The 27,171-nt window shown below is 37.5% G+C and overlaps 1 protein-coding gene across 2 annotated transcripts; it reads right to left on the bottom strand.

Moving 5' to 3' along the window:
• Positions 1 to 1,424: 1,424 nt before the first annotated feature.
• LOC148849034 (ribosome-binding factor A family protein) lies at positions 1,425 to 26,766 on the bottom strand. Of its 2 annotated transcripts, XM_088952176.1 has the most exons (5): positions 26,157 to 26,726; positions 21,320 to 21,493; positions 19,866 to 20,073; positions 5,124 to 5,216; positions 1,425 to 1,931 (listed from the first exon to the last, which is right to left on the bottom strand). In XM_088952176.1, the coding sequence occupies exons 1-3, from the start codon at positions 26,538 to 26,540 to the stop codon at positions 19,930 to 19,932; spliced, it is 702 nt and encodes a 233-aa protein (XP_088808302.1). In that variant the 5' UTR covers positions 26,541 to 26,726; the 3' UTR covers positions 1,425 to 1,931; positions 5,124 to 5,216; positions 19,866 to 19,929. The 2 variants fall into 2 exon arrangements, with proteins under 2 accessions (XP_088808302.1, XP_088808301.1); XM_088952175.1 differs by lacking the exon at positions 5,124 to 5,216 and having other exon boundaries at positions 26,157 to 26,766.
• Positions 26,767 to 27,171: the final 405 nt, after the last annotated feature.

Genomic DNA, 27,171 nt, shown 5'->3' with positions numbered 1-27,171 from the left:
GTAAGAGGTAGTAATATAGATTAAGAGGTGTTTTAGGTAGAATTTTATGTGGGTAAATTATAACCAATGAACAGTTTGGTCGGTCCAAACATTGATTGAACCAGTCCAGAATGGTCCAAACTCCAAAGTATTCATCAGATTGGATTAGACGCGGCCCATCTGTAATGGACTTATACTGGACCAGATAGGATTGACCCAATATCCAATCCATTGACAGTTTCCTATCATGTGTGCTGGACATTTAACATTAACCACCAGGATAAATGTTCTTTGGAACTGACTTTACTAGTAGACCTGGCAAAAAGTTGACCCAATCCAACTCAAACCTGAAAAAACAGGGTTAGGCTCGTTAGGGGCTCATATTTAGCTACCTAAAGTTGAGAATGACCTGACCCGACCCGACTGAAAAAAACCTGGGTTGGATTGGGTCATGGGTCAACCCACTGACCCAATTGTTAGGTCTAATTGAGACTATGTATTCTTAGAAGCTTTCTCTCTTTCATCTTTCTATTTAGTATTTACTCTTTATCGTCTACTCTTTGAATTGTTGAATGTTCAAGTTTATTTTATTTTATGTTTGGAATTTTAAGGTTAATTCTTTTAATTTTGACACTTTTCATGTATTTTTTTTATTTTATAAAATCTGTTATTTTTAAGAATGACCCGAATTGACCCATTACTCAACCCTAACTTGAATATTTAGGATTAGGGTCTAACATTTACTGAACCAACCTGAAATTCAACCCGACCCAAAATCAACCCACAGTTTCTTGACCCAACCCAATTACCAGATCTATTTGCTAGTAAATAAATCCCACCATGTAATATACCAATAAATAAATTCTACCAACTTAGCCCTTTGCAATAATGTGAACTAGGTTTTATTTCCAGTCGTTTTATATTTTGTACCTAGAATCATACCTCCAACGTTTTCTACCTCAAGTTAGATTCTTAGATGGAGCTTGCCCAAGATCGGTCCTCAAATTGCAGCACCGAACTTGAGCCATGAGACCTTGGTCCCTCCACAAGTTTAAAACTACCATACCATGTTTCCCAAATCGATTCATAAGATCTTTTGACCTGACCTCGATGACCCAATGGGATATCAGGTATACTCTGGCCTGAATCAATCGAATCACATGCTCAAGCTTACAGATTCTGTTTAAGCCTAAAGCTTGAAAACAGAGTACAAGGCCATAGACATGAGACTACCATACCATGTTTCCCAAATTGATTCATAAGATCTTTTGGTCTGACCTCTATGACCCAGTGGGATATCAGGTTCAGGTATACTCGGGTCTGAATCAGTCAAATCACATGCTCAAGCTTACAGATTCTGTTTCGGCCTAAGGCTTGAAAACAGAGTAGAAGGCCATAGGAACCTCCCTTCTTACTATAGATTGTATAGAATATCTTAACCATCGTTTTTGGGATTGACATTGTTTCATGTGTATTGAACTGCATAGTTTAGACTGTTGATGAATGAACCTCATTCTGGACTCATGTTTTTTCAAATGTAAGCACCATGGTCCCGTGCCAGTATGAGAGGAATGGGAAACACGAAAGGACAATCAAAATAAATGCAGTTCTGGAAATACAACTCCAAACCCATGCTTTCTAATCTGCCGTGTTCTTTTCTCCCACACAATTAGACCATAACACCAGGATTTCCCTTTCCATTCCATTGCTGTAACTTCCCTGTTGAAAACTTGAATGGTGTAAATCATTAACTACAGGTAATGAAAGCCGGAAACATAAATAAGCGCATCTACACCTGGGGAGGAATTAAGAACCACATAAAATTTTGGTAGTTCGAGTTACAGAGTCATGGCCCAATAGCTGATAGCTTTGCAACTTTAGATGCAGTATCGCGGTTGTAGTCTTACAAGCCATGTCAGTATTCCATAACTGACAACCCAGGGAGCTACAACCTGCATAAACAAACACCGGAGTCAACATAATATTTGAACAAATAATTAAAACAAGCAAGTTAAGATTCTAGAAAATAAGGGTAAAATTTTAACTGCTAACAATAAAAGAGAAGGCGAAGATGATCAAACAGAATGTTGCTAATGACAATTTTCAGAGGCTTACTTACATTTTGGAGTTAAGGTATCTATTCAACATAGAAAATATGGGCACTTCTTTTTTTTATAATACATGAAAGAAGTTTTATTAAAATGAGGGACAAGGGCAGAAAATACATACAAGGGTATTTTGAGAGTAATCGTTCTCTGCATGTGATAAATCAGAATAACATGGTCTAGAAATTATGAAATAATGTTAATTATGTAACGATTTATTCAAGGTAAGAACTTGTAAACTTAAGTTCTAAGTAATCTCAATTAAACAAAATGTCAAGACACTTCTAAAAGACTTGAATCCACCACTGGATCAGCCCCGCCATGACAAGGTAGCAGAAAAATCAACACAGTTTAAATTACATGTTCCATAGTTGGGGTGATCATGGGTCCGCTAGTCAGGCTGGGCTTAGTACCTATGATAAGGGTTATAGCCCAGGCCCAAGCCCGGCCTTGACTGGACCTAGCCTTGGGCCAGCCCAGGCTTTTGAGCCTATGGCATCCAATAATGAAAATTAAATTACTAATGAAAATTCAAATTATATGATGTGTATACATGAAAAAAAATATTGCATGGGCCCAAGCTGGGTTCAGCATGGCTTGGCTTTAGGCCTATGACACAAAAAATAGGGTATGGGCATCAATACATGGTAGTCTACTCAATACTCAATAATGAATGTTCCCAAGTCCCACATTGCCCAGGAGTGGGAATGAAGGCCTTGCCTTCATCCTTGTATAAACAACTCTAGAGAAATGATGTTTTCTCTCATGTGAATTGACTTGTGTCAACTCAGGAATATATATATATATATATATATATATATAATGTTCAATTTTGCCTTGAATCCTAAATTCTTATTTAAGGCTGTGTTTGGTTTGAAGGAAAAAGTAGGGAAAGGAAAGGAATTCCCTACCTTTCCTTTCCTTTCCTTTCCCTACCTTTTCCTTCAAATCAAACATAGCCTGAAGGAAAATTTCATTGAGGCCTGTGGTGGATGCGGAGGGCTTGGGCTGTCATCCTCTGAGAGTGTGGGGATGTAGACTCGACCCACATTCTATTTATGGGTCCAACCTGAATATGTTAAGTTGTGGGGAGTTTTCTCTTTTATGTATCTCATTGTCTTGGGCACAAAGTATGAGAGAGAGCTCAGCTGCATTGGATTTGGGGTTTAGGATTTTCCGTGAGAGACATAGGCTAAAGACCGAACCATGTAAATTTGTCTGTGCTCTGTTTTCTTTCTTTTCTTGCTTTTCTTACTTCTCACATCTCTGTTTTACTTCATTATTTTTAGTCATTGAATCTGTGTTTCTGGGTTTTGCGCAACATAGATATAATATATGTAATCTTAAATACATATAATTTATTATAAATATATATTGCAGGCCAGGCTGAAAATGATCACCCCTATTCGTTCCATAGTCAGCATGCAGAATTATATTTTCCCACGATGCTAGTCAATATAGTACTAAAATTTCAATCTATGCTGAATTTGGCTGGAGAAAAAACAAATGAAAAAGAATGATTTCCTTAGAAAACAATATTCAATAGGAAACAAAACATTTGTCAATTCCTCCTTTTCTCCTTCACAAAAGGAATGGTTTCCCTGATTGAAAAGGTCTCCAACCTCAAAGTAAACTGGAGCAAAGTTGTGTAGCAGGGCTAAGGAGAGAGGAGAGGTTGAAAGCTTAGCTAGATTGTTGTGTTGTGAAGTAGGTGACTGGCCTCTACAGTACTTTGGTCTACCCTTGGGAGGGAACCCGACTTCTATCAGCTTCTGGGATCCAGTAGTAGAAAGATTCACAAAAAGGCTTGCTGGCTGGAAGAGAAACTACATTTCTCTAGGGGGTAGAATAACCCTAATAAAGTCAACATTGACTAATTTTCCAGTCTATTACCTCTCAACCTTTAGGATCCCCTTAAAAGTGGCCAATAAACTGGAGAAACTGATGAGACTTCTTGTGGGAACCAGGGGATACAAGAAATGATCATTTGGTAAAATGGGAGATAGTGGAGGCCTAGGGGTAGGAAACATTAAACTTGGGAATTTGGCACTGCTGGGTAAATGGTTGTGGAGGTTTCCCTTGGAACAAGACAACTTATGGCATAAGGTCTTGTAAGCATCCATGGCATGGCAGACAACGGATGGGACACTGGCCTTGATACTAGGGCAACAAGAGCTTCTCCCTGGAAAGGAATTCACAATTTGCTACTGTCTTTCCTTCAGCTGGTTAGGTATGATGCTTGTATGGATAACAAAGTTCGGTTCTGGGAGGATATCTGGCTTGGGGACATTCCTCTCAAAGGCAGATTTCCACCTACTTTTTCTTTGTCCCTCAATAAAGGGAAAGTGATCTCTTCATTGCTTGTTAATTAAAACTACTGGGATCTAGGATGAAGGAGAGGGTTAAGGGAACATGAAATGGGTTTAGTAGATGAACTAATTTCCCTTCTTAATACTGCATTCCTGGACCCCTCTTTCCAGGCCAACAGAATCTGGTCAGAGTCCCCCTCTAGCTCCTATACCTGTGCCTCTTTCTTCTCCGCCCTCCTTCATTCCTCGCACCCAGTAGGCTCCTTTCCTACAAAGGAAGTCTGGTGTAATCCTGTACCCCCCAAAATAAGAGCCTTTTGTTGGGAGGTGGTGCTCCAGAAAATTAATAATCTGGATAATTTACAAAAAAGAAGGCCAAATCATTGCCTCTCCCCTCATGTTTGTTGCCTTTGTTTGGGAAATGGTGAGACAATTACACATCTATTACTTTCTTGTCCCTTTGCTTCTTGTGTGTGGAATTAGTTCTCTTCCTTATTTGGCTACAGGTGGACCTCTCCTCCAGATGTGACAAGTCTTTTCAACCCAAGCTTCTTCCTCCTATCAAAGAAAAGGGGGACAGTGATGTGGAGGGCAACAAGAGCAGCCTTTCTCTGGTCTTTATGGGAAGAAAGGAATAACAGAATATTCCAAGGGGCATAAAGAACAACAGAACAAATTATTGACTGCGTAGTCATTAAAGTCATACATTGGCTGAAAGTAAGTGACTTACTTAAAGACTTTTCAGTGGATGATTTACAAAGGGGATGGTCAGCAGTGGCAAACTCTTCAGCCAAACAGCCTGTCCCTCAGCCTTCTTGGACACCTGTAGCACAACAAAGGGTCAAATTAAACTTTGATGGAAGCTCCATGGGTAACCCAGGACCCTCGGGAGTTGGGGGAGTCTTTAGGTATGGGGAGGGCAAAATGGTTGCACTATATTCTGATCTCATAGGAGTGGGAGACTCTACGAGAGCTGAAATTTTGGCTACACTACAAGGCCTGAGATTCACAAAACAATGGGGATTTCAGAACTTGGTGGTGGAAGGGGACTCTAAATTGATAATAGGATGGCCGCAAACAAAGAGTTTGGGTGTATGGCAATTTAGACAGCAAATAAGGGAAATAATCTGCTTGGCAAGGGAAGTTGGAGTAATTTTCAAATGGGTTAGGAGATCAGCAAATTCTGTGGAAGATAGCTTGGCAAAACAAGGGACCTTCGGGGAAAACTTTTTTTGGGCTGTACTGTAATTCTTGATGTCACTCTTTGTTTGAGTGGTTGACAGTGCAAGATGTAATTTGATATCCTTAATGAAAGTCACCGTTTCCAATCAAAAAAGAAAAAAAAGGAAACAAAACATTTTCCTAGTTTTTTCTGGTCTTGGCTCAACTTGGAGAACAGACATGAATCATTAAGAAAGAAGTAGATGGGCATCATGATAATTGAATTAAGAAGACCAATCCTCTGTTAAAAAATTGACTTGCAAAAACTTACAATGAATGCCATTTTACTACAATTAACACCCAGAAAACAAAACAAATGAAAAAGAATGGTTCCTCAGAAAACTGTATTCAATAGGACATAAGACATTTGCCTAGTTTTTTCTGGTTTTGGCTCAACTTGGAGAACGGACCTGAATGGTTAGGAAAGAAGTAGATGGGCATCATTAGATTTGAATTAGGAAGACCAACCCTCTGTTCAGAAAGTGACTTGCAAAAACTTGCAATGAATGCCCTTTTACTACAATGAATACCCGCTTTTATTTTCAATAGTCATTTTATGTACATTTAATAGCATTTTCTGTGGAAATAGTTTGCTTTCCTTCATTTTACATGTAATCAAATGGAAATGTTTAATTATTCATTTTGTGAGATTATATTCTAGTTTCTTTCTATTGTTTTCTTATTTGTTAGGCTTCAATCACACACATGATGGTATATGCTTTCCTTTTTCCCCTTTTTCTAGGACAAAAACAGGGCTCAGCCCCAATAGTTTCTGATTTTTTTTCTTCTTTTTCTTCTCATGAATATGTTGATTTTCTATGATGGGTCTTAATTGTAACATGATTTCAAACAATTTGGGGGATAGAAAGTGGGGGAAAAGTCACCACTTTGAGGTGATTGGCACCTTATCATTCTTGTAAACATATCTAATTCTTTTTTCAAATCAATAAAGTTACATGTGAACCAAAAAAACGAAGTTACATTATACCAATAAAAAATATGTTAATTCTCTATGTTTTAATATGCAGTTTATAATTTTAATGAAGATTATTAATAATTACTAATGAAAGATGGTTGTTGGTTGCTATAGAACCTAGGGAATTATCCAATTCAAGATTTTTATTTAAAAACCCATTGCCTAGGGAATGCTGAGGCGCCCACCTAGGCAACAAGGAGCCCCCCCTATTGCCTAGCCTTGCCTTGGCACTTTAACAACCATGACAATACTACAGTCAAAAAACAAGGGTTTCACCATTGAAACTCTGCTAGTGTGAGCTTGTCTTAAACTGCCAGTCCCAAGCCTAAAGGAGGGTTGCATCAGGTTGGCAACCAGCATTAAAACTTTTGTCAAACCTTCATGAATATAGATCCTATCATAGTTGTCAAGGCATCTAGGCAATTCTGGGTGACACTAGGGCACCTAGTTGCCTAGGCTGTAAAAATTTTATAATATAAGGAATTGGCTTTTGGCTAATTCCCTAGTTTTATATACCATTCAACATGCATATTAATTGAAACAATAGCAAGTCTCTTTATTAAGAACATTAAATTTCCTCTAAAAACAAGGCAAATTATCATATCTAAAAGATAAAAATCATTCAAAATATATTAATTTCATTATTTTCAAAAATAATACTACTATAATAAGTATTTAATAGAGCAATTTCATATCAATTAGCAACTAAAGAAGGCTATTTAACTTTGTAAGATAAAAAATCAACAGGAAAGTAAAATAGAAAAAAAAAAGGATGGAGTTGCTACTTTATTTAATTGATGAGAGGGAAAGAGAATAGAAAAAAAAAACCTCTCTATACTTCAATTTATTTACTCTTTCTTCTCTTTTCAAAACCCTTCAATCTTTTAAATTTCAAAAATAAAACATTAAAGCAAAGTAGAAATGATATATATAGTTTATAATAGAACGTATTAACACACTGTCGACAAGATATGATTTGCGGCAAATTAAGAAAGATATGATTTGCTGCAAATTTAGAAAGATTTGATTTGATTGATTACAGATTTGAATAAATTTAGGAAAGATTAGATTTGAATAAAATTAGGAAAGTCATATCCTAGGATTAAGGGAAAGATTTAATCAATCCCTAATTGTGAGAGATTCTAGGAGTAATTGAGAGAGACCCTAGGAGTTTGTCTCTCCTATCTTTTCTTATTTAAGTTGTATGCTCAACATGTTTTATCAACACATTATCAATATAGAAGTATTTCTTTTTCTCTCCCTCTTCATTTCTTCTTCTCTTCCTCTTTATTTTTCCACATGGTATCAGAGCTTTAGGGTTTGATCATGAATTTTAAGGCCGCCATGGTTGGCTTTGGTTCAGCCTCTTCGGATGCTACCAGTGGTGTGACATCTTTGGAGGGAGGTATTTAGTCAATGGCCATCTCTCTCTCTGAGAATTCTCTTCAGATTACCATTCACAAATTGAATGGAAAGAATTATCTTGAGTGGTCTCAGTCCGTGCGGTTGGTGATCAACGACAAAGGGAAACTCGACTATTTGAATGGCGAAGTAAAACCGCCAACCACTGATGATCCAAAGTACAGGCAGTGGCGTTCTGAAAATTCTATGGTTACCACCTGGCTGATCAACTCTATGGATCCTGTGGTTGGAAAACCATTCATGTTCCTGCTGACTACTCGTGATGTGTGGGAAGCTGTTAGGGAAACCTATTCAGATCTGGACAATCATTCACAACTGTTCGAACTGAATACCCAAATGTGGAAGATGCAGCAAGGTAAGTGTGACGTAACTGCTTATTATAATGAGCTGATGGCTGTTTGGCAGGAGCTGGATTTATTTGAAGAAGAATGGGAAAGTCCGAGTGACAGTGCTCGGTACAAAAAAAAAGATAGAAAGAGGCCGAGTCTTTGTCTTCTTGGCTGGTTTGAATAAAGAACTCGATGAGGTTCGGGGACGTATCTTAGGGTGAAAGCCCTTGCCTACTATAAGAGAAGTTTTTTCAGAAGTGCGTAGAGAAGAAGCACAGCGGCAAGTGATGTTGAAGAATGTTAATGAAACAAAAACTGAGAATGAAATGTCCACTCTTGTGGTTCGAGGTGCAGACGTAGATGGAGATAAATGAGGAGGAAAGCAAAGGCCTTGGTGTGATCATTGTAAAAAGCCATGGCATACTCGGGAAACTTGCTGGAAGCTGCACGGAAAGCCAGTAGGTTGGAACAAAAAATCAGACAGTGACAACAAGTCAGGGGGAGATGTCCGTGCGCTTCAAGTAAGCAATTCGGATCCAGGGCAGCAATCATCCTCGGAGTCACTTCCTTTCACAAAAGAACAAATAGAGCACTTATATAAAATGTTTCAATCTCAATCGTTAAGAAACTCTAACCCATCCTACTCTCAATCCCAGTCAAGTAATTTTTTCATTGCGGCCATTGCTTGTACCAAATCTAATGGCTCCTGGATATTAGATTCAGGTGCTAATGATCATATGACCGGCACTTCACAATTCTTCTCTTCATATACTCCTTGTGCAGGGAATCAAAAGGTTAAAATTGCAGATGGTTCCTTTGCTATTGTTGCTGGGAAAGGAACTGTGTCTATTTATCCTCTAAATCTTAAAGATGTTCTACATGTTCCTAACCTATCATACAATCTGTTATCTGTCAGCAAACTAACCCATGATCATAATTGTTGAGTTAATTTTTGGTATTCTTGTTGTGAATTTCAAGATTTAACCTCGGGGAAGATGATTGGGAGTGCTAAACTGGATGGTGGCCTCTACCTCTTTAATAAAGGATTAACCTTTGGAAGGCAAGACCGACAAACTATTTTCTGCTCTATCTCGGTTTCTAGTGATAGTGAAGTTTTGTTATGGCATTATCGGTTAGGACATCCTAGCTTTCAATATTTAAAACATCTATTTCCCAAGTTATTCATGAATAAAAATCATTTGTGTTTTAAGTGTGAATCTTGTGAATTAGCAAAACATCATCGTGCTGTTTTTCCGTCCCAACCATATAAAAAATCAAAACCATTTACCATGATTCACAGTGATGTTTGGGATCCTTCTAGAGTAACAACTCTTTCTGGAAAGCATTGGTTCATTACTTTTATTGATGATCATACTAGGGTCACTTGGGTTTTCCTTTTAAAAGAGAAATCAGATGCTGAAACTGTGTTTAAAACTTTCTATAACATGGTTCAAACACAATTTCAGACTTAGATTAAAATTTTTCGAACTGATAATGGAAAGGAATTTTTTAACAATGTGTTAGGGAATTTTTTTGCTGAGAAAGGAATTGTACACCAAAGTTCGTGTAATAATACACCTCAACAAAATGGGGTGGCTGAAAGGAAAAACAAACATCTCCTTGAAGCTGCTAGAGCCCTAAGTTTTCAAACTAAGGTTCCTAAGTATCTTTGGGGAGAAGCCGTTTTAACAGCCACTTATTTGATTAACAGACTGCCTACACAAATTTTGGATTTTAAAACACCCATACAGGTTTTCATTGACTGTTTTCCAAACTCTCGGCTAGTGACAAACATTCCCTTAAAAATTTTTGGAAGTGTGGCCTTTGTTCATAACCATGATCCTAAACGTTCAAAACTTGATCCAAAAGCACATAAATGTATTTTTGTAGGCTATCCCACTAATCAGAGAGGTTACAAATGCTTTGATCCAGTTTTGAAAATGATGTTTGTGACTATGGATGTCACATTCTTTGAAGAACCTCCTACTACAGACACTCCCATCTTTAGGGGGAGAGTAACACTAGTGAAGATGGTCTTTTAGTTGGTTTTGATTTAACGTTTGAATTTGTCCATAATGATGTTCCTCACAACCAGTCACTGAAAGAAAGTAAGGCAGAAAATACAAAATCAGTGGAAACAAATGAATTAAATATTGAAAATGAACAACCTTCGGTAATGCCATCTCAAAATAAAAAAGCCGAAACAACAGAGATGTGTGCGAAACAATATAAAGGCCTTGTATATTCAAGGGAACATCTAGCACTGAAAAGGAGAGGCACTATTCCGCAGCATCAACAAGAATCTGATCTGAGGGTGGATCATGAAATTCATGATAATTCTCCCAAAATACCTAAAAATATTCCTCCAAGTAATTCTAATTCTTCCAGTTAGCTTGATCTTCCCATTGCTCTTAGGAAAGGTGTTAGGTCTGGTACAAAACATCCTCTGTCAAATTTTGTATCTTACAAAAATATAAAGGCCTTGTATATTCAAGGGAACATCTAGCACTGAAAAGGAGAGGCACTATTCCGCAGCATCAACAAGAATCTGATCTGAGGGTGGATCATGAAATTCATGATAATTCTCCAAAAATACCTAAAAATATTCCTCCAAGTAATTCTAATTCTTCCAGTTAGCTTGATCTTCCCATTGCTCTTAAGAAAGGTGTTAGGTCTGGTACAAAACATCCTCTGTCAAATTTTGTATCTTACAAAAATATTTCACCTTCATATTGTGCCTTTATTTCACAAGTGTCTAGTGTTTCCATTCCTAACAGTATCCAGGAGGCTCTAAATGTTCCTGAGTGAAAAGAAGTTGTTTTTGAGGAGATGAGAGCTTTGGAAAAGAATGCTACTTGGAAGAAAGTGGATCTGCCGGATGGAAAGACAATTGTTGGTTGTAAATGGGTGTTCACTCTGAAGTACAACTCAGATGGATCCTTGGAGAGATATAAGGCTCGCCTAGTAGCTAAAGGCTTTACTCAAACGTATGGAGTGGACTACTCTAAGACCTTTTCTCCAGTGGCGAAACTAAATACAGTTCGAGTATTCTTATATGTTGCAGCTAACCTTGACTGGCCACTGAATCAGCTGGATGTGAAGAATGCCTTTTTGAATGGAGACCTGGAAGAAGAAGTATATATGGAGCCTCCACCTGGTTTCACTGAGAAGTTTGGAACTAAGGTATGCAAGCTAAAAAAGTCTCTACATGGACTTAAACAGTCTCCCAGAGCCTGGTTTGAAAGATTCACAAGGTTCATCAAAAGTCAAGGCTATAGTTAAGGACAATCTGATCATACTCTTTTCACAAAAAGATCCACCGAAGACAAGGTATCGTTTCTGATTGTCTATGTTGATGGCATAATCTTGACTGGAGATGATATTGAAGAGATGAGCAGACTAAAGCAGAGCTTAGCCAAGGAATACGAGATTAAAGACTTAGGCCAGCTAAGGTACTTTCTTGGAATGGAAGTGGCTAGATCAAAGAAGGGCATTGTGGTTTCGCAACGAAAATATATTCTAGACCTCTTGAAAGAAACTGGAATGAGTGGATGCAAACCTTCAAACACTCCGAAAGAAGTTAAGGCTAAACTCGGAGAAGTTAAAGATGGGGTTCTAGTAAATGCAGGTAGATACCAAAGGCTGGTAGGAAGATTAATTTACTTGTCACATACACGTCCTGACATTGCCTTCGCTGTGAGCATGGTGAGTCAATTTATGCAATCCCCATACGAAGAACATCTTGAAGCTGTGTATCGAATTCTTAAGTATCTAAAAGACACACCAGGAAAATGACTCTTTAAGAAAAATGAGAAGAGAGGGGTTGAAGTGTATACAAATGCGGATTGGGCAGGCTCAATCACTGATAGAAGGTCAACTTCGGGGTACTACACATTTCTTTGGGGCAATTTAGTTACTTGGAGAAGCAAGAAGCAAAGTGTAGCTGCTAGAAGCAGTGCTGAGGCTGAATTCAGATCAATGGCTCAAGGAGTGTGTGAGGTTCTTTGGCTAAAGAGGGTGCTAGCAGATCTTAAGAGACCAGTGAGTTTTCCTATGAAACCGTATTGTGATAACAAGGCAACTATCAGCATTGCACATAATCCGGTTCTACAAGACAGGACTAAACATGTTGAGATTGACAGACACTTTTATAAAGGAGAAACTTGAAGAAGGAATAATTTGCACTCCGTCTGTACCAACCACTCAGCAAGTTGTAGATGTTTTGACTAAGGGCTTGTTGAGATAGCCATTTGAACTTCAAGTTAGCAAGTTGGGCATGATAGATATCTTTGCACCAACTTGAGGGGGAGTGTCGACAAGATATGATTTGCGGCAAATTAAGAAATATATGATTTGTTGCAAATTTAGAAAGATTTGATTTGATTGATTACAGATTTGGATAAATTTAGGAAAGATTAGATTTGAATAAAATTAGGAAAGTCATATCCTAGAATTAAGGGAAAGATTTAATCAATTCCTAACTGAGAGAGATTCTAGGAGTAATTGAGAGAGATCCTAGGAGTTTGTCTCTCCTATCTTTTCTTATTTAGGTTGTATGCTCAACATGTTTTATCAACACATTATCAATACAGAAGTATTTCTTTTTCTCTCCCTCTTCATTTCCTCTTCTCTTCCTCTTTATTTTTCCACACACACATACTAATAAGAAGCAATAATATAAATGATATTATAATAAGGTGCCCGCCTTGTCATTTTTGTTGCCTAGGTGGGTGCCTACTTGCTATAACTCAAGGTGTTTAGGCAAGGTGCCCAGCAAAGGGTGCCTAGTCGCCTAGGTGACACCTTGACAACTATGATCCTGATTTGTCTTTCCATGCTCATGCTAGGGTGTTCTCCAAAAATGATGCTGCACCTAACCCGAGTGTAATGTTAAGTGGGCATGGGTTTGCTACGATAGTCCACCACAACAACACCCAATTGTGGTATCAAATAGGCAAGGGTTCTCACATTCTTCTAGACAGGGGCTAGTAAAGAAGCTTGTCCAAGAAACACAACTTCATTTAGTTACTTGAAATGTAGGAATATTAACAAGAAAAACTATGGAACTAGTAGACATATGAAGAAAAGAAGGGTTAATATTGTGTACCTACAAGAAACTAAATGGAAGGGTAAAAAGGCTAAGGAAATGGATGGCTACAAATTATGATATACAGGAGAGGTGAACAATAGAAATGGTGTAGCGATAATAATAGATACAGATTTAAAAAAAATAAAATTACAAATGTTAAAAAAATTGGGGATAGAATAATTTTAACTAGACTTGTTTTAGGTGAGGAAATCATTAACATAATTAGTGCTTATGCACTCCAAGTGGATTTAGAAGAAAAGATTAAAAGACAATTATGGAAAAACCTAGAAAGATTAATCCAAGAATTTCCAAATGAGAAGATTTTTATAGGAGACTAAATTTGGCATATAGGGAAAAGATGTATAGGATATAATATGGTGCATGGAGGATTTGAATTTGGGGAGAGGAATGAATCATGAGGTACAATTTTAGATTTTGCAGTAGCTTATGATATGACAATTTTAAACACCTTTTTCCATAAGAAGAATGAGCATTTAATAACATTTAAAAGTGTATTGAACATAAGTCAAATAGATTTTTTCTTTATTAGGAGAAAAAAACAAATGTTGTGTAAAGATTGCAAAATTATTCCAGGAGAAAACAACACAACATAGATTAGTGGTGGTAGATGTGTGCATTAAGAAACAAAAGAAAATTAGGGAATAAAATAGGTGTCAAAAAATGACATGGGAAAATCTAAAAGGAGAAAAGCTAGCTCAATTTAGAAACAAGTTAATGATAGAAGGGAATTAGATTTTAGATGGAAAGATTAATAATATTTGGCTTAAAATGGCAAACAACATAAAAAAATAGTGAAGGATATCTTACGAGAATTTAAAGGGAAACGAAAAAGTACTAAAGAAACTTGGTGGTTGAATGAAGAGGTTTAAAATATAATCAAATTAAAATGAACACGTTACAAAGAATAACAAAAGCTAAAAATGCAAAAAAAAAAAAAGGAAAATGTAAAACCATAAGAAAGGAAGTTAAAAATAAAGTAAAAGAAGGTAAATGTAGGGCTTATGATGAGCTTTACCATAAATTAGGCACTAAAGAGGGAGAATAGGAATGTATAAACTAGCAAAGTTGAGAGAAAGGAAAAACAAAGATGTAAACCATGTTAGATGCATTAAAGATGAACATCAAAGAGTCTTGGTAAAAGATGAGGAAATCAAACAAAGATAGAAAAACTATATTTAAAAAAATAAAATATAAATGAATAGAGAGAGGGTGCTTGTGGAGGAGAAGCAAACAATACTAGTAGTGTTAAAAATAATATGTACCTTCATAGAGTTAGATCTACTAAAGTAAAAAAGACACTAAATAAGATGAAGAAGGGGAAGGCATTAGGACCTTATGGGATTCCAATAAAAGTGTGGAAAGGTATGGGTGAAGTAGGCTTGTTATGCTTAACTAAGCTATTTGATAAGATAGTAAAAGAAAAGAAGATGCCTGATGATTGGAGAAATAGCAATGTGGTGCCTATATTTAAGAACAATGGTGATATACAAAGTTATAATAACTATCAGGGGATTAAACTCATGAGCCACACTATGCTACTACAAAAGACCATACTTTTGATATCAATACAATATACTATACTTTACCTTTCTCAAAAAGAAAACAAAAAATAAATAAATAAATAAACAAGGATTACGACTTGAAACAAGTGTCTCAAAGTTCAGAGAAGAGAAAACCAATTTGGCTTTATAATAGGGAGATCAACCATGGAAGCTATATTTCTTTTGAGATGATTGATAGAAAAGTTCAGAGAGAAGAAAGATCTTCATATGGTGTTCATTGATCTAGAAAAGGCTTATAGACCTAATTAAGGATATATATGAGGGGGCAATAACCAATGTTAGAACACTAGTGGGAGAGACTTCATGTTTTTACAATTACAATGGGTCTTCACCAAGGATCAACACTTAACCCTTATCTATTTGCATTGATCATAGATGAATTGATAACATATTACGGAAGAAGTTTCATGGTGCATGTTGTTTATGGATGGCATTGCTTTAATTGATGAAACTAATAAAGGATTAAATGCAAAATTAAGCTCATTGACAAATGCCCTAGAAGCAAGAAGACTTAAAAAAAAAAAGAAAAAACTAAAGCAGAGCATATGACATGTACGTTTCATAATAATAGGAGTGTAAATCAGGATACACTTAGGATTGGAAACAAAGAAATAACTCATAACTCATGTGACCACCAGTAGCTCCAATTACAAGAAGTGATTTGTTACAAGTGGAAGGAGCTAGAAGAGCTAGGGGTAGACCTAAAAGAAATGGAATAGTAGTAAGAAAATATTTTAAGCACTAATAATTTAACAGTGGATATGGCTTTAAATAGAAAAGATGGATTAGTGAAACAGGATTCATGTAGCCGACCCCATATGGTTGGGATAAGGTATGGATGATGATGGTGATGATACTATTAGGAATTGGAAGGGGGTGGAATTGGCAGTATCTTCATCAAAAAACCAAAAGTTAAAAAGCATTAGACACCGCTAGAAAGTGGGTGGCTGAAGTTAAACTTTAATAGAAGTAGCATGAATCTAGGGCCTTCTGGAATTGGGGGAGTAGTTAGGGATGTGAAGGGAACCATACATACATTGTACTTGGGTCCAATAGGTGAAGGAGAATCAGCAAGGGCCAAAATTTTGGCAGCAGCATTTGGTTTGCAGAAAACCATAGAAATGGGAATTGAAAGATTGATCATTGAAGGTGATTCGAAGGAGGTAATTAGTTAGCTAACGAATGATAATAGAGTGCTATAGAAATTTAAGAATGAATTCAAATGGTACTCAAAAGACATGAAATTAGAAACAAAATGGGTACAAAGGTCAGCCAACAGCTTGGCTGATGGGTTGGCTAAACAAGGGGTTAATAGACAACATGTTTCTTGGGCTCTAATGTAAAAGAGTAAGGAGGTGAGGAATGACTGCTTATATATTTAAATTCACAACCTATTGTTGTACTTTGTTGCTCCCAAATAATGAATGGAATTTTTTCTTTGTCGCTGATCAAAAAAATAAGTGAGCATTGCCTTAAGCACCTTAATGTAGAATCCATTAAATAAATTTAAGAATTTTCATCAATTTCACAAGTTGTCTGGGAGTTCCACATTTTTTTTATCAGCAAAATAGAATTTTATTAATTAATTGAACAAGAAACAAATTTACAGGATTATAGAAGCTTCAAAAGGCAGTCAAGGCCCTATAGAATATTACAACAAAGCCCAAAAAAATTGCAGCCCATAGACCCCTTGTTTGGCTGAAGAGTCGGTCATCCCATTTGCAGTCTTCCTAATCCATACAAAAGAAGCATTGAGCTCCCTTGCAAGGCTATCAATCTCTCTTATGTAATGTCTGTAAATCCAGGAAGCATTAACTCTGTTGGAAGACCAAGAAATCACTCAGTTTAGAATCCCCTTCAATCTCCAAATGGACCTGAATACACTGTAGAAGTGTTCAGCCTTTAGAGAGTCACCAACCCCCAAGGGACCTGAATGCATTGCCACCACTTTGCTTGAGGAATCTCTAAACACACCACCAATGCCTGCCAATCCTGGATTTCCATTGAGCTCCCATCAAAGTTCAGCTTGATTTTATTAATAGCTGGGGGCTTCCATTCCACTACCTTTCTTTCTTCCTAGAGGAGTGTGCTACTTCATTCCACGCCCTTATTATGTCAAACATTGAGAAGGTTTGAAAGAGTTCAAGTGTTTTTACCTAGTGAGCAACTCTTATCTTTATGGTTTCAACAATTTCTTCTTTTGATCTATACTTCCCGTTGATTTCCACATAACTCTTCCTCTTTTCGTTGGCTGCCTTAGGAAGTTTAGGCTAAAGAGACTCACTACATCCTGAGGAGTGATCCACCTGTAACCAAAAAGAAAACAAAAAGAATCCCAAACAAACAGCACAACAGGACAAAAAGATCAATAAGTGGGGCAGAGTCGCAGATATTCACCATTTTCGAAGCAAAGAGAGCACACATGAGGGGAGAGGCATTTATTTGGCCTCCTTTTTTGAAGCACGTCACAGGTGTTCAACTTTCCAAGAAAAACCTCCCAACACGGTGCTTGAATCCTTGGTGGAATGGGCTTATGTTGTGGATACTTTTATTGGGAAGAAATACAGCCGCAAACAGCAGCAGTAATGGGCGATTAATTCAGTGTTTAATGGACAGCAGCAGTAATGGGTGATTAACTCAGTGTTCCAATCTTATCTCTTAGCTAGATTCAGTGTTCCTATCTTATCTCTTAGCTAGGATTCAGTGTTCCTATCTCATCTCTTAGCTAGATTCAGTGTTCCTATCTTATCTCCTAGCTAAATTCAGTGTTCCTATTAATTAAGCAGTAGCATTATTATTATTTAAAGATAAATGTTGTTAGGAAGTGTTCCTAAAGGACTCTTATCTTCTTGTAATTTCCTATTTAAAGGAGCAGATGATATTCAATAAAATTATCGATATTTTCAATCAAGAAAGAGCAGAGGAGAGTTGGTGATCTCTTTAACAAATCACCATTAAGGCGCTAAAGATAGGTTCCTCGAGAAAAGGGAGAAACAAGGGAAAACAGGAAGTTTTCCCCGTTAACCGACCTGTGACGAGATCCTATTCGCGGGCCCTTAACAGTTTACTCCATATCTCTTTCATCGGGAAATCCCCCCCCCCCCCAGGTGGTTGCACAAGGGTTTTAAAAAAAGAAGCACATGTAAAGATACAGGCAGCAGACCAAACTCTAGTGTCCTCCATTGCTTGAACCAAGAAGGCTAGCTTAAGTTTGCCCAGCAAACACACAAGTGTCTCACACACATTATCCCTCAACCCCCTCCTAAAACCAAAGTCCCAGCTCAAACCAGAATGAGAAAAGGTGAGAAAGTTTGAGATAGGTTTTGACTTATAGTCAGCCACTAAGTACAGATCAGGGAAGAGAGAACAAAAAGGAGTTTCATTCGACCAAAGGTCTCCCCAAAAGAGTACCCCAGACCCTAATCCCACATCAAACCTGATGAAATTAACAAAGGTTGGATATACCTCATGAATTGCTTCCCAAGGAGAGTTCCAATTTGAGGAAGAAGTAATCTTTGCATACCAGCCATTGTTCATCAATGATCAGCCTATGAATGCTTTCTATAACCTTAAACCACAAGGTCCACAGCCTATCCTCTTCCAAAGAAAATTTCCAAAGCCACTTGCCTAGCAGAAAAGTGTTTTTGTGCATTAAGTTCCCCAGCCCTAGACCTACCTTCTCCTTTGTTTAGCTAACTTGTTCTCACTTTACTAGATGGTTCCTTTTTATATCCCTCGACTCCCAAAGAAAATCCCTCATAAATTTCTCTAGTTGTCTTGCTATCCTAGCTGGAATTCTAAAGGTTTAAGGAAGTAGACTAGTAGGTTAGCTAAGGTTGCTCTAATCAAAGTTATTCTCCCACCTAGGGATAAGTAGTTCCTCTTCTAATAGTAACAAATTCTTTGTGAATCTTTCTACTATTGGCTTCCAAAAGGCATTGGATCTTGGGTCCCTCCCAACGGAAGCCCTAAATGCTCCAATGGCCATTGTTTAACCTCACACCCCAAATCTCAGCTAGCTCTCTCATACTTCATCCAAATTTATCCCTGCTATACAACTCTTTCCCCCATTCTTCAAATTGGAGACAGATTCAAAAGAACTAATGAGATCTCACAAGTTTCTTATACTCTTGATTGCCTCCCTTGCAAAATAAAATGTTGTCATCTACAAATTGCAAATGTGTGACTTCCACCTCATGTCTTCCTACCCTCCATCCTCTAACCAGATTATTCTGATCAATCTTCAAGATCATCCTAATGAAAACATCAGCAATTAGGGTGAAAAGGAAAGGGGATAGAGGGTACCCTTGTCCCATACCTCGTTTTGCTGGGAAATAATCTCTGGCCACACCATTAATTAAAATTGAATACTGAACTAAGGAGATAGAGGGTCCCCTTCATCCGCATCCTCCATTGCTCCCCCAAGCCAATTTTCTCCATTATATTTAGAGAAAAGACCAATGCACAAAATCAAAGGCCTTCTCTAAATCCAATTTGCACACCAAACTCTTTCCTCTTCTCTGCTACACATTCATTTGCTGAGTTCCATAATTTTCTACCTATGGCTTCTAACGGTATTGAATTCTTCATCAGGTTGCTGATGCTATCACCTGAGGATAATATCATTTTGTGAGTTATAGCCTTGCAAAGTTTTGTGAACAGAAAGGGGATTCGACATTCTCATCATTACAATTTCTTGATTTTGAATGGTGAAACAGAGAAAATAAGTTGTTCCTGAAAGCATATTTACGAAGAAAAAAAATGAATCAGGAGCATTTAGTACATGCTATACTCGGTTGGTATTGAAATTTCAATATCTATATCTGTAATTTTTGCTTTAAATTAGACTAACCTGTGAAGCTGTAAAACTATGTCTGAGTCCAAAATCCAAGCATACTTCAACTAACCATGAGCAGCTACTTTATATAAATAATGCCATCATCAGGGTCATCAACATCCCAATCTCTATCATCTTCAGACAGATCAAATGATTGAGATTTCCCTTCATCGTGACCTGCATTCTTTTTGTCATTCTTTAGCCTATCCAGTATTGCAATCACCTGCCATGGAATAAAACAATCAGTCAGTACTCCACCAGGAAGTAAATCACCCTAGCTTAATATATGAATGTGAACCGGTCCATGATGATTTTGTAACTTAATCTCTTAATGCTACAAAATGCCACATAGAATATAAGGAAAAGTGATTAACCAAAATTATTGAATTATGGCTTTAGGATATGTTTTCAATCTATAAAATTCCAATTGTGTTTCTGCCTTTTCTATGGCCAAAACTTTGTTTTCTTCCCCTTTCAAATTGGAAACAAACACAGCCACTATTAACCATATAGAAGCAGACGTCACATAAATGATTTCATTGTCATGAAAATCATATTATATCAGTTTATCAGCTTCACAAAAAGAGAATATGCAGCTTCCATATGCATAATTTATCTGCCATGATAATCAAAGAACAAAGGAATTCCATGATTGGATGTATGATGATCCAAAGTAAGCCATGTCCCCTGGATTCAACTGGGAGAGACCATAGTATGGGAGTCAGGTCAACCATAGAAGCAGTGCACTGAAACCAGATGAATAATCCAGTTCAAGCACTAAAGCTACACATACAGGAAAGCTACACATACAGGAATCATTTATCAAAGCATGTATCTGGAACCAAACAAATAGAAAACAGGTACACCATCTGACCACCTCTGAAGTCATAGCTTACATGGCTCCTGAGGTGGACTAAGGGCCATTGCCAACGTTGGTCCTAACTATCTAGAGTCTTGGGAGGGATGGACCACGTGCAAACCTAACCTTCAGAATTTTCTTGAATGAAATGGTCATTCACAGCATCTAACCTATTGTGTGGCATTTTACCATTGTACCACACAATGGCCACTGCCTCCTGAAGTAGACATACAGTTGATAAAAATTACACTCCACCTTATGGACCATAATTATCATTCATGAAGTACTTGCTGTGCATGGGACTTGTGTGCAGACCTACTGGTGATGGGTCTTTTATAGGACATCCTAAACAGTTAATTTGATTGATTTGATCCTTGACAATACCTAAATGTCAGATCAGTTCATGGATGATAGGGGAAAAGAACATGATGACATGATAATTGTGTCAGTCTTTCTTTCTTGGGAGTTAGGAGACATCACAAGTTGTAATAGAAAGTAATAGGGAGATATTATTGGGCATAAAAAGTGATTAAACAGATCTTATTCAAAGTGCTCTTAAATAGCAGGTATTTAACTGAATGAAAAAAAAAAAAAAGAAAAGAAAGTTTACCCTGCTTCCTCTCTCTAGAGACTCATCTTCAATAAAACGTATCTCAGGAGTCAACCGCAATTTCATTCGCCTGCCCAACTCACTGCGAACATACTTGGCCTTTGATTTCAGCCCAGCAATAGCAACCTCTCTACCTCTTTCATCACCAAATACAGATACATAAACTTTAACCACCTAAACAGGAGAACAAGCATTGCCTCAGTACTCTGAAAAACATGATTTGTTCATCAAGGCAAAAATCATACTCACAATGAAATAGCTTTCTCCTAGTAACCTAAAACAGAAACAGAGAATGAGTTCAATACTCAGTTAAGGATGGCAACTAAAAAATAATCTCTGCTCATGTCATATGCATGACACATGCTCAAGGAGTCAGAACCACCACTTATTGGATTCACCTAGGAGGTTTCTGAGTTAAAAAAATGGCATGGATGAATGTCCTTAACCATAAATGGAAAGAAAATTAAAATGAGCAATTAACCAAGAAAATGGCATGTACAGAATGACTCGTAAAAACAGCATACCAAGTCCTGTTTGAGACTTAAGTGTTGGTAACAACAGTGATTGTTTTGGATGTTTCCAAATAAGAGGTGCTTGGTTTTGTTTTTTCTGCGGTTGCTCCTCCTTTTGGGTGATTTCTTATCACCTTTTTCTTGTATTAGCAGAAGAGGAGCGGAAAAATAAGTAAGAAGAAGAGAAGGGAGAGAGAGGAGAGAAGGGAGAAGAGAAGAGAAAGGATTTGGAGTCTTCATATCTGGCTGGCAGCGCCAGCTTACATTATCATATATAGGGCAACCATAATTAAAAGGGAAAAGACCCTTTTGCCCCTGCTGCAATTAGAGTACATAAACAATGATAAAAACACTACTTTAGTTAGACCAAACAGACCCTAACTCAGCAGAATACAAACATAAAAAAGTAAAATAAACATTCCAGCACTCCCCCTCAAGTTGGGACATAGATGTGAATCATGCCCAACTTGTCACACAAATTATTATGCCACACATGATGAAGGCCCTTGGTGAAGATGTCTGCAAGTCTCTAGAACTTCTTGTCACATCTTTCAAAAACTCCCCCTGATTGTCTCCCAGTTGATGGTTGGGTTCATTGGGTGAATCAATTGGCTTCACCCCTAACTTGCCTGCATCCTCTAATAGGTCTAGTACATATTTCCTTTAGAAAATAAAGATACCCTTTTGACAGTAGGCGACTTCAATTCCAAGGAAATAACGTAAGGGGCCTAAATCTTTCACCTCGAATTGAGTGGCTAGGAATTTCTTCAGCTTCCATATTTCAGTCTTCCAGTCTCTTGTGACCTTCAAATAACCTAAGACAACCATCAACATTTCTATACACCTCAACCTTCAAATGTCTATGTTTCTGAAATAGTAAACCAGCTCCTGGAAACTTTTTAAGGTATTTAAGGATCCTTTCTGCAGCTTCAAAGTGAGTTGTCTTAGGGTTATGCATGAACTAACTAAGGACACCCACTGCATAGGCAATATCAGGTCTGGTCATAGACAAATATAGAAGTCTCCATGCAAGTCTCTAGAACTTCTTCACATCTTTCAAAAACTCTCCCTAGATGTCTCCCAGCTGATGGTTGGATTCATTGGGTAAATCAATTGGCTTCATCCCTAACTTGCCTGCATCCTCTAATAGATCTAGTACATATTTCCTTTAGGAAATAAAGGTACCCTTTTGACAGTAGGCGACTTCAATCCCAAGGAAATAACGTAAGGGGCCTAGATCTTTCACCTCGAATTGAGTGGCTAGGAATTTCTTCAGCTTCTATATTTCAGTCTTCTAATCTCCTGTGACGACGATGGCATCAACATACACAATTAAAGCTGCAATTTTCCCTTTACTTTTCTTCACAAACAAAGTATGATCTGACTAGCAATGTTTGAACCCCATCTGTTGTACAGCTAAATGAAACTTACTAAACCAGGCCCAAGGTGATTGTTTCAACCCATATAATGATTTTTTTAAACCTACACACCTTTTTCTCACTACCTTTGGCACAGAAACCTAGAGGTTGAGTCATGTAAACCTCCTCCTCTAGGTCACCATTCAAGAATGCATTTTTAATATCCAACTAGTGAAATTCCCAATCAAGATTAGCTGCTAGTGAAAGGATGATTCTGATAGAATTCATCTTGGCTACTGGAGCAAAGGTCTCTACATAGTCTACTCCATATACTTGTATAAATCCTTTGGCCACCAATCTGGCTTTGTACTTTTCTACCATACCATCAGCCCTATGCTTCACTGTGAATACCCACTGGTTCCTTTCTTTCAGGAATATCCACCAACTCTCAGGTGCCATTTTTGTATAAGGCATTAATTTCTTGTTTCGTTGTACCTATTCATTCATGTTTGGATAAAGCTTCTATCACATTCTTAGGAACAGAAACACTATCAACGGAGGAAAGGAACGCACGATATGAAGGTGAGAAATATGATCATAGGACACAAAGTGAGAGATAGGATGATTAGTAGTACAAGACCTAACACCCTTTCTCTTAACAATAGGTACATTAAGATCATTAATAATAGGGGAATCAATATCAAGAGGTTCAGGCATATTAATGGGAACAAGTGTTTCTGACTGATGAGGAAGATCTGCCTCTGGAGTGTCTGATGATGCTGGTTGCATAGTTTCAAGTTCCATGGTTCTTGAATTCTACTGGCTCTTATGGTGGCGAAGAAAGACACGAAATAGGAGAGGATCAGGAAGAAGAGGTAATTGAGTTTGAACCTGAGTGTGTTTCTCCTCCTCAACCCTATCTCTCCCTGAGGAGAAACCGAGAAAAAATGTTGACTTTCAAAGAATGATACATCCATGGAGACATAGTACTTGCATGAGGTAGGATCATAGCAATGGTAACCCTTTTGATATAAAGGATAACCAAGAAAAACATAGAGAATGGCACGAGGATCAAACTTACCACAAGTAGGGGACAAATCATGGACAAAGCAACGACACCCCTTGGCGTTCTTTTTTTATGAAAATTTCTATTTATGTTGCTCACGTTTTCCTTTCATACATTGTCATTGGTCACTTTAGCTTCTTTTTTCTTTTTATTTTGGAAGGGAATCTCCAAACTTAAACCAGAAATCATAAGGGTCTCCACTTATAAAGGGAAAAGAAAACAATGATTAACAAATCAGGATTGGGAAACAATGATATACATAATGTAGTGGCCTATAAAAAACTAAGCATATAAGCATGGATACTACATGATTGAAAGTACTCTGATCAAAGCAAGTTAAAGCCTTCCCTTCTATTTTTTATGGGGATGGGGTTAGAGAAGTGAAAGCAATAAAAATATAATAATATGTAGCCCGAATTATAACTTCATATTAGTATTACACACTCCATTCAATATGAAGATGTGTGGGTGGTATGGCCCAACCCCATCCCCAAAACGATTCAATTTCAATGATTTCTGGTAGTAAAATAAGATGTGTGGGTGGGTGATTCCCCTTTGAAAGATGTCTTTCCCCCCCTCTTTGTTCTTCCCAGTTTCAAAGGTAAACCTGTGGATAACTTTTTTGAACCCTTGCCCCTCCTCTTTTGGGTTGAATTGGAAATTTGGGACTTACCAGAAATCTAAGAGAGTCAAAAGCCCACTTGGTATCTAATTTGTTGAATGTTCTAGAGTTAGTGACCCTTGTCAATGATGTGAAGGATGCTCGGTGGTGGTCCCCTTCCCCCGTTGGGAAATTTTCTTGTAAATTTCTATTCAGCTCCCCCGTTTCTACTTCCTCTCCACCCACTTTCCCTGTGAAAGAAACCTGGTGTGTTCCTATTCCTCCAAAGGTCAGTGCATTTTGCTGGGAAGTGTTCTATTGATGCATAAAACTTGTGACTTATTGCAAATGAAAAGACCAAATTGGGCCTTATCCCCTAACTGGTGCTTTTTGTGTAAATTAAGTGGTTAAACCGCTTTCCACCTCTTAACTCCTGTCCCTTTATTTGTTGTATTTGGGAATGTTCTTTTTTTCTCTTTTTGGTTGTAGGAGGAACACTCCTGCCAGTTTGGATGGACTAATTAAGTATTTATCCCCTCTATTTTGAGTAGCACGAAAAAAGAGGTAGGATTTTATGGAGATGTACAAGGGAAGTAGTTTGTTGGACAGTGTGGGAAAAGAGAAATGCGAGAATTTTCAAGGAGAGAAGCTTGGAGGTGCTAATTGATTGTATTACTCTTGAAGTTTCTCATTGCATAAGAACCTTGAAACATCTTTCAGACTTTGGAGTGGAGGAAATTTTCCAGAATTGGGGGGCAGTTGCAAGCTCTTCTTCTAGGAAACAAAAACCCCTAAGGTCTGATCTCCAGCAATGGTTGGTTGGAAGAATCTGAACTTTGATGGTAGTAGTATGGGTAACCTGGGTCCCTAAGTATTGGAGTGGTAATCGGGGATGAGGGAGCCAACATTAGTGCCTAGTATTGGGCACTAATGTTGTATTGGGCATGCTTATGGTTCACAACTCCTTGTTGTATCTTCCTCCTTTAATTTAATAAATCTATTCTTTGTGATTGCTGATAAAAAAAAATGTGTACATAAGCAATAAAACCACGGAATTCAAAGCGAGAATCATTAGAACTTGGAAGTATGCTTTTTTTCAATAAAATTAAAACTCAAAAAACAGAAGCCTCCTGATGTCACAACTAAATGACATCTGGATTATCAGTAATCATAATCTCTCTCCAGATTGCCACTTGATATTGGATTCCGTTCATTGCACATTGAATTGAATTAACTATCACAATCTGGGGTTTTGTGTTGTCTGCTCACTAATTAGCTGGTGATATCTATCGAAGGTTACCTGCAAGTCAGCAGAGACCTCGACGTCGGAGATGGTGGTGAGGGAAGACAAGTAACGGTCGGCGCCGAGTGCGGCTTCCGGGAGAACAGCGTACTGAAGGACCTTGTCGGTGAGGAGCATGTCAGAGAGTTCGCGCCTTATTTGTTTAGCAACCATTTTCACCCGTCGAGGGTTTGCCATGCACCTTATAGTTGAAGAATTCGGTGGAGAGGAGCGCAGGATGTTGATGAAATTCGGTGGTTGAGATCCTCTACGGGCAACTGAACATGAATTGCAGAAGTTTCCGAAGAGGGCTGTACCTAGATGGAGATGAGCCATGGACGACGTTGAGGAAGGAGGCAGTGGCTGGTGCGGATATAGTTGAGGAAGGAGCAGATAAGACATTTCCTTTTTCTCCGCTCTACTTGTTTGATTTTCTCAAATTATTGTTATATTTTCCCTCTGCCCGTTCCTTTTCTGGTTTTCTTTCTCGTGTTAGGAAGAAGAAGAAGAAGATGGGAAAAATCCGATAAACAAAAAAAAATAAATTGCGGAAAAAAATAAATTAGAAGCAGGAGGGCGGGGTGGACCGCTGGGACCTGGGGGATATGAGGGAATATCAGCAAAATGCATTTCGCCAATAGAAATTAGGGGTGTCATAAAAAACCGAACCGAACCGAGAAAATCAAATCGATTGTTTCGGTTTCGGTTCGGGATTTTTGAAAAATCGAACGACCGATTCGGTTTTTGATTATTAATCTAAAAAAAAACTGATGACTAACGGAACTGACCGGTATATATATTTTTATGTATATCTTATATATTTTTAATATATGTCACATTTTCTATGTATTGTATATAAATATATATTTATTATATATATATATATATAAATATATACTTATATTATATTTATAATGATCTATTTATAAATATATTATATATATTATATATTTTTTAAATATTTATAATATATTATATATTATTTATTATTTATTATATAATATTATACATATATTTGTATAATATATATTAT

This window comes from Nelumbo lutea, chromosome 6, assembly GCF_056320005.1.
Source record: "Nelumbo lutea isolate HS-2025 chromosome 6, American lotus-T2T, whole genome shotgun sequence".
Lineage (NCBI taxonomy): Eukaryota > Viridiplantae > Streptophyta > Magnoliopsida > Proteales > Nelumbonaceae > Nelumbo > Nelumbo lutea.
The sequence above is the reverse complement of the archived record's forward strand: the minus strand, read 5'-3'. Positions and strand labels throughout refer to the sequence as shown.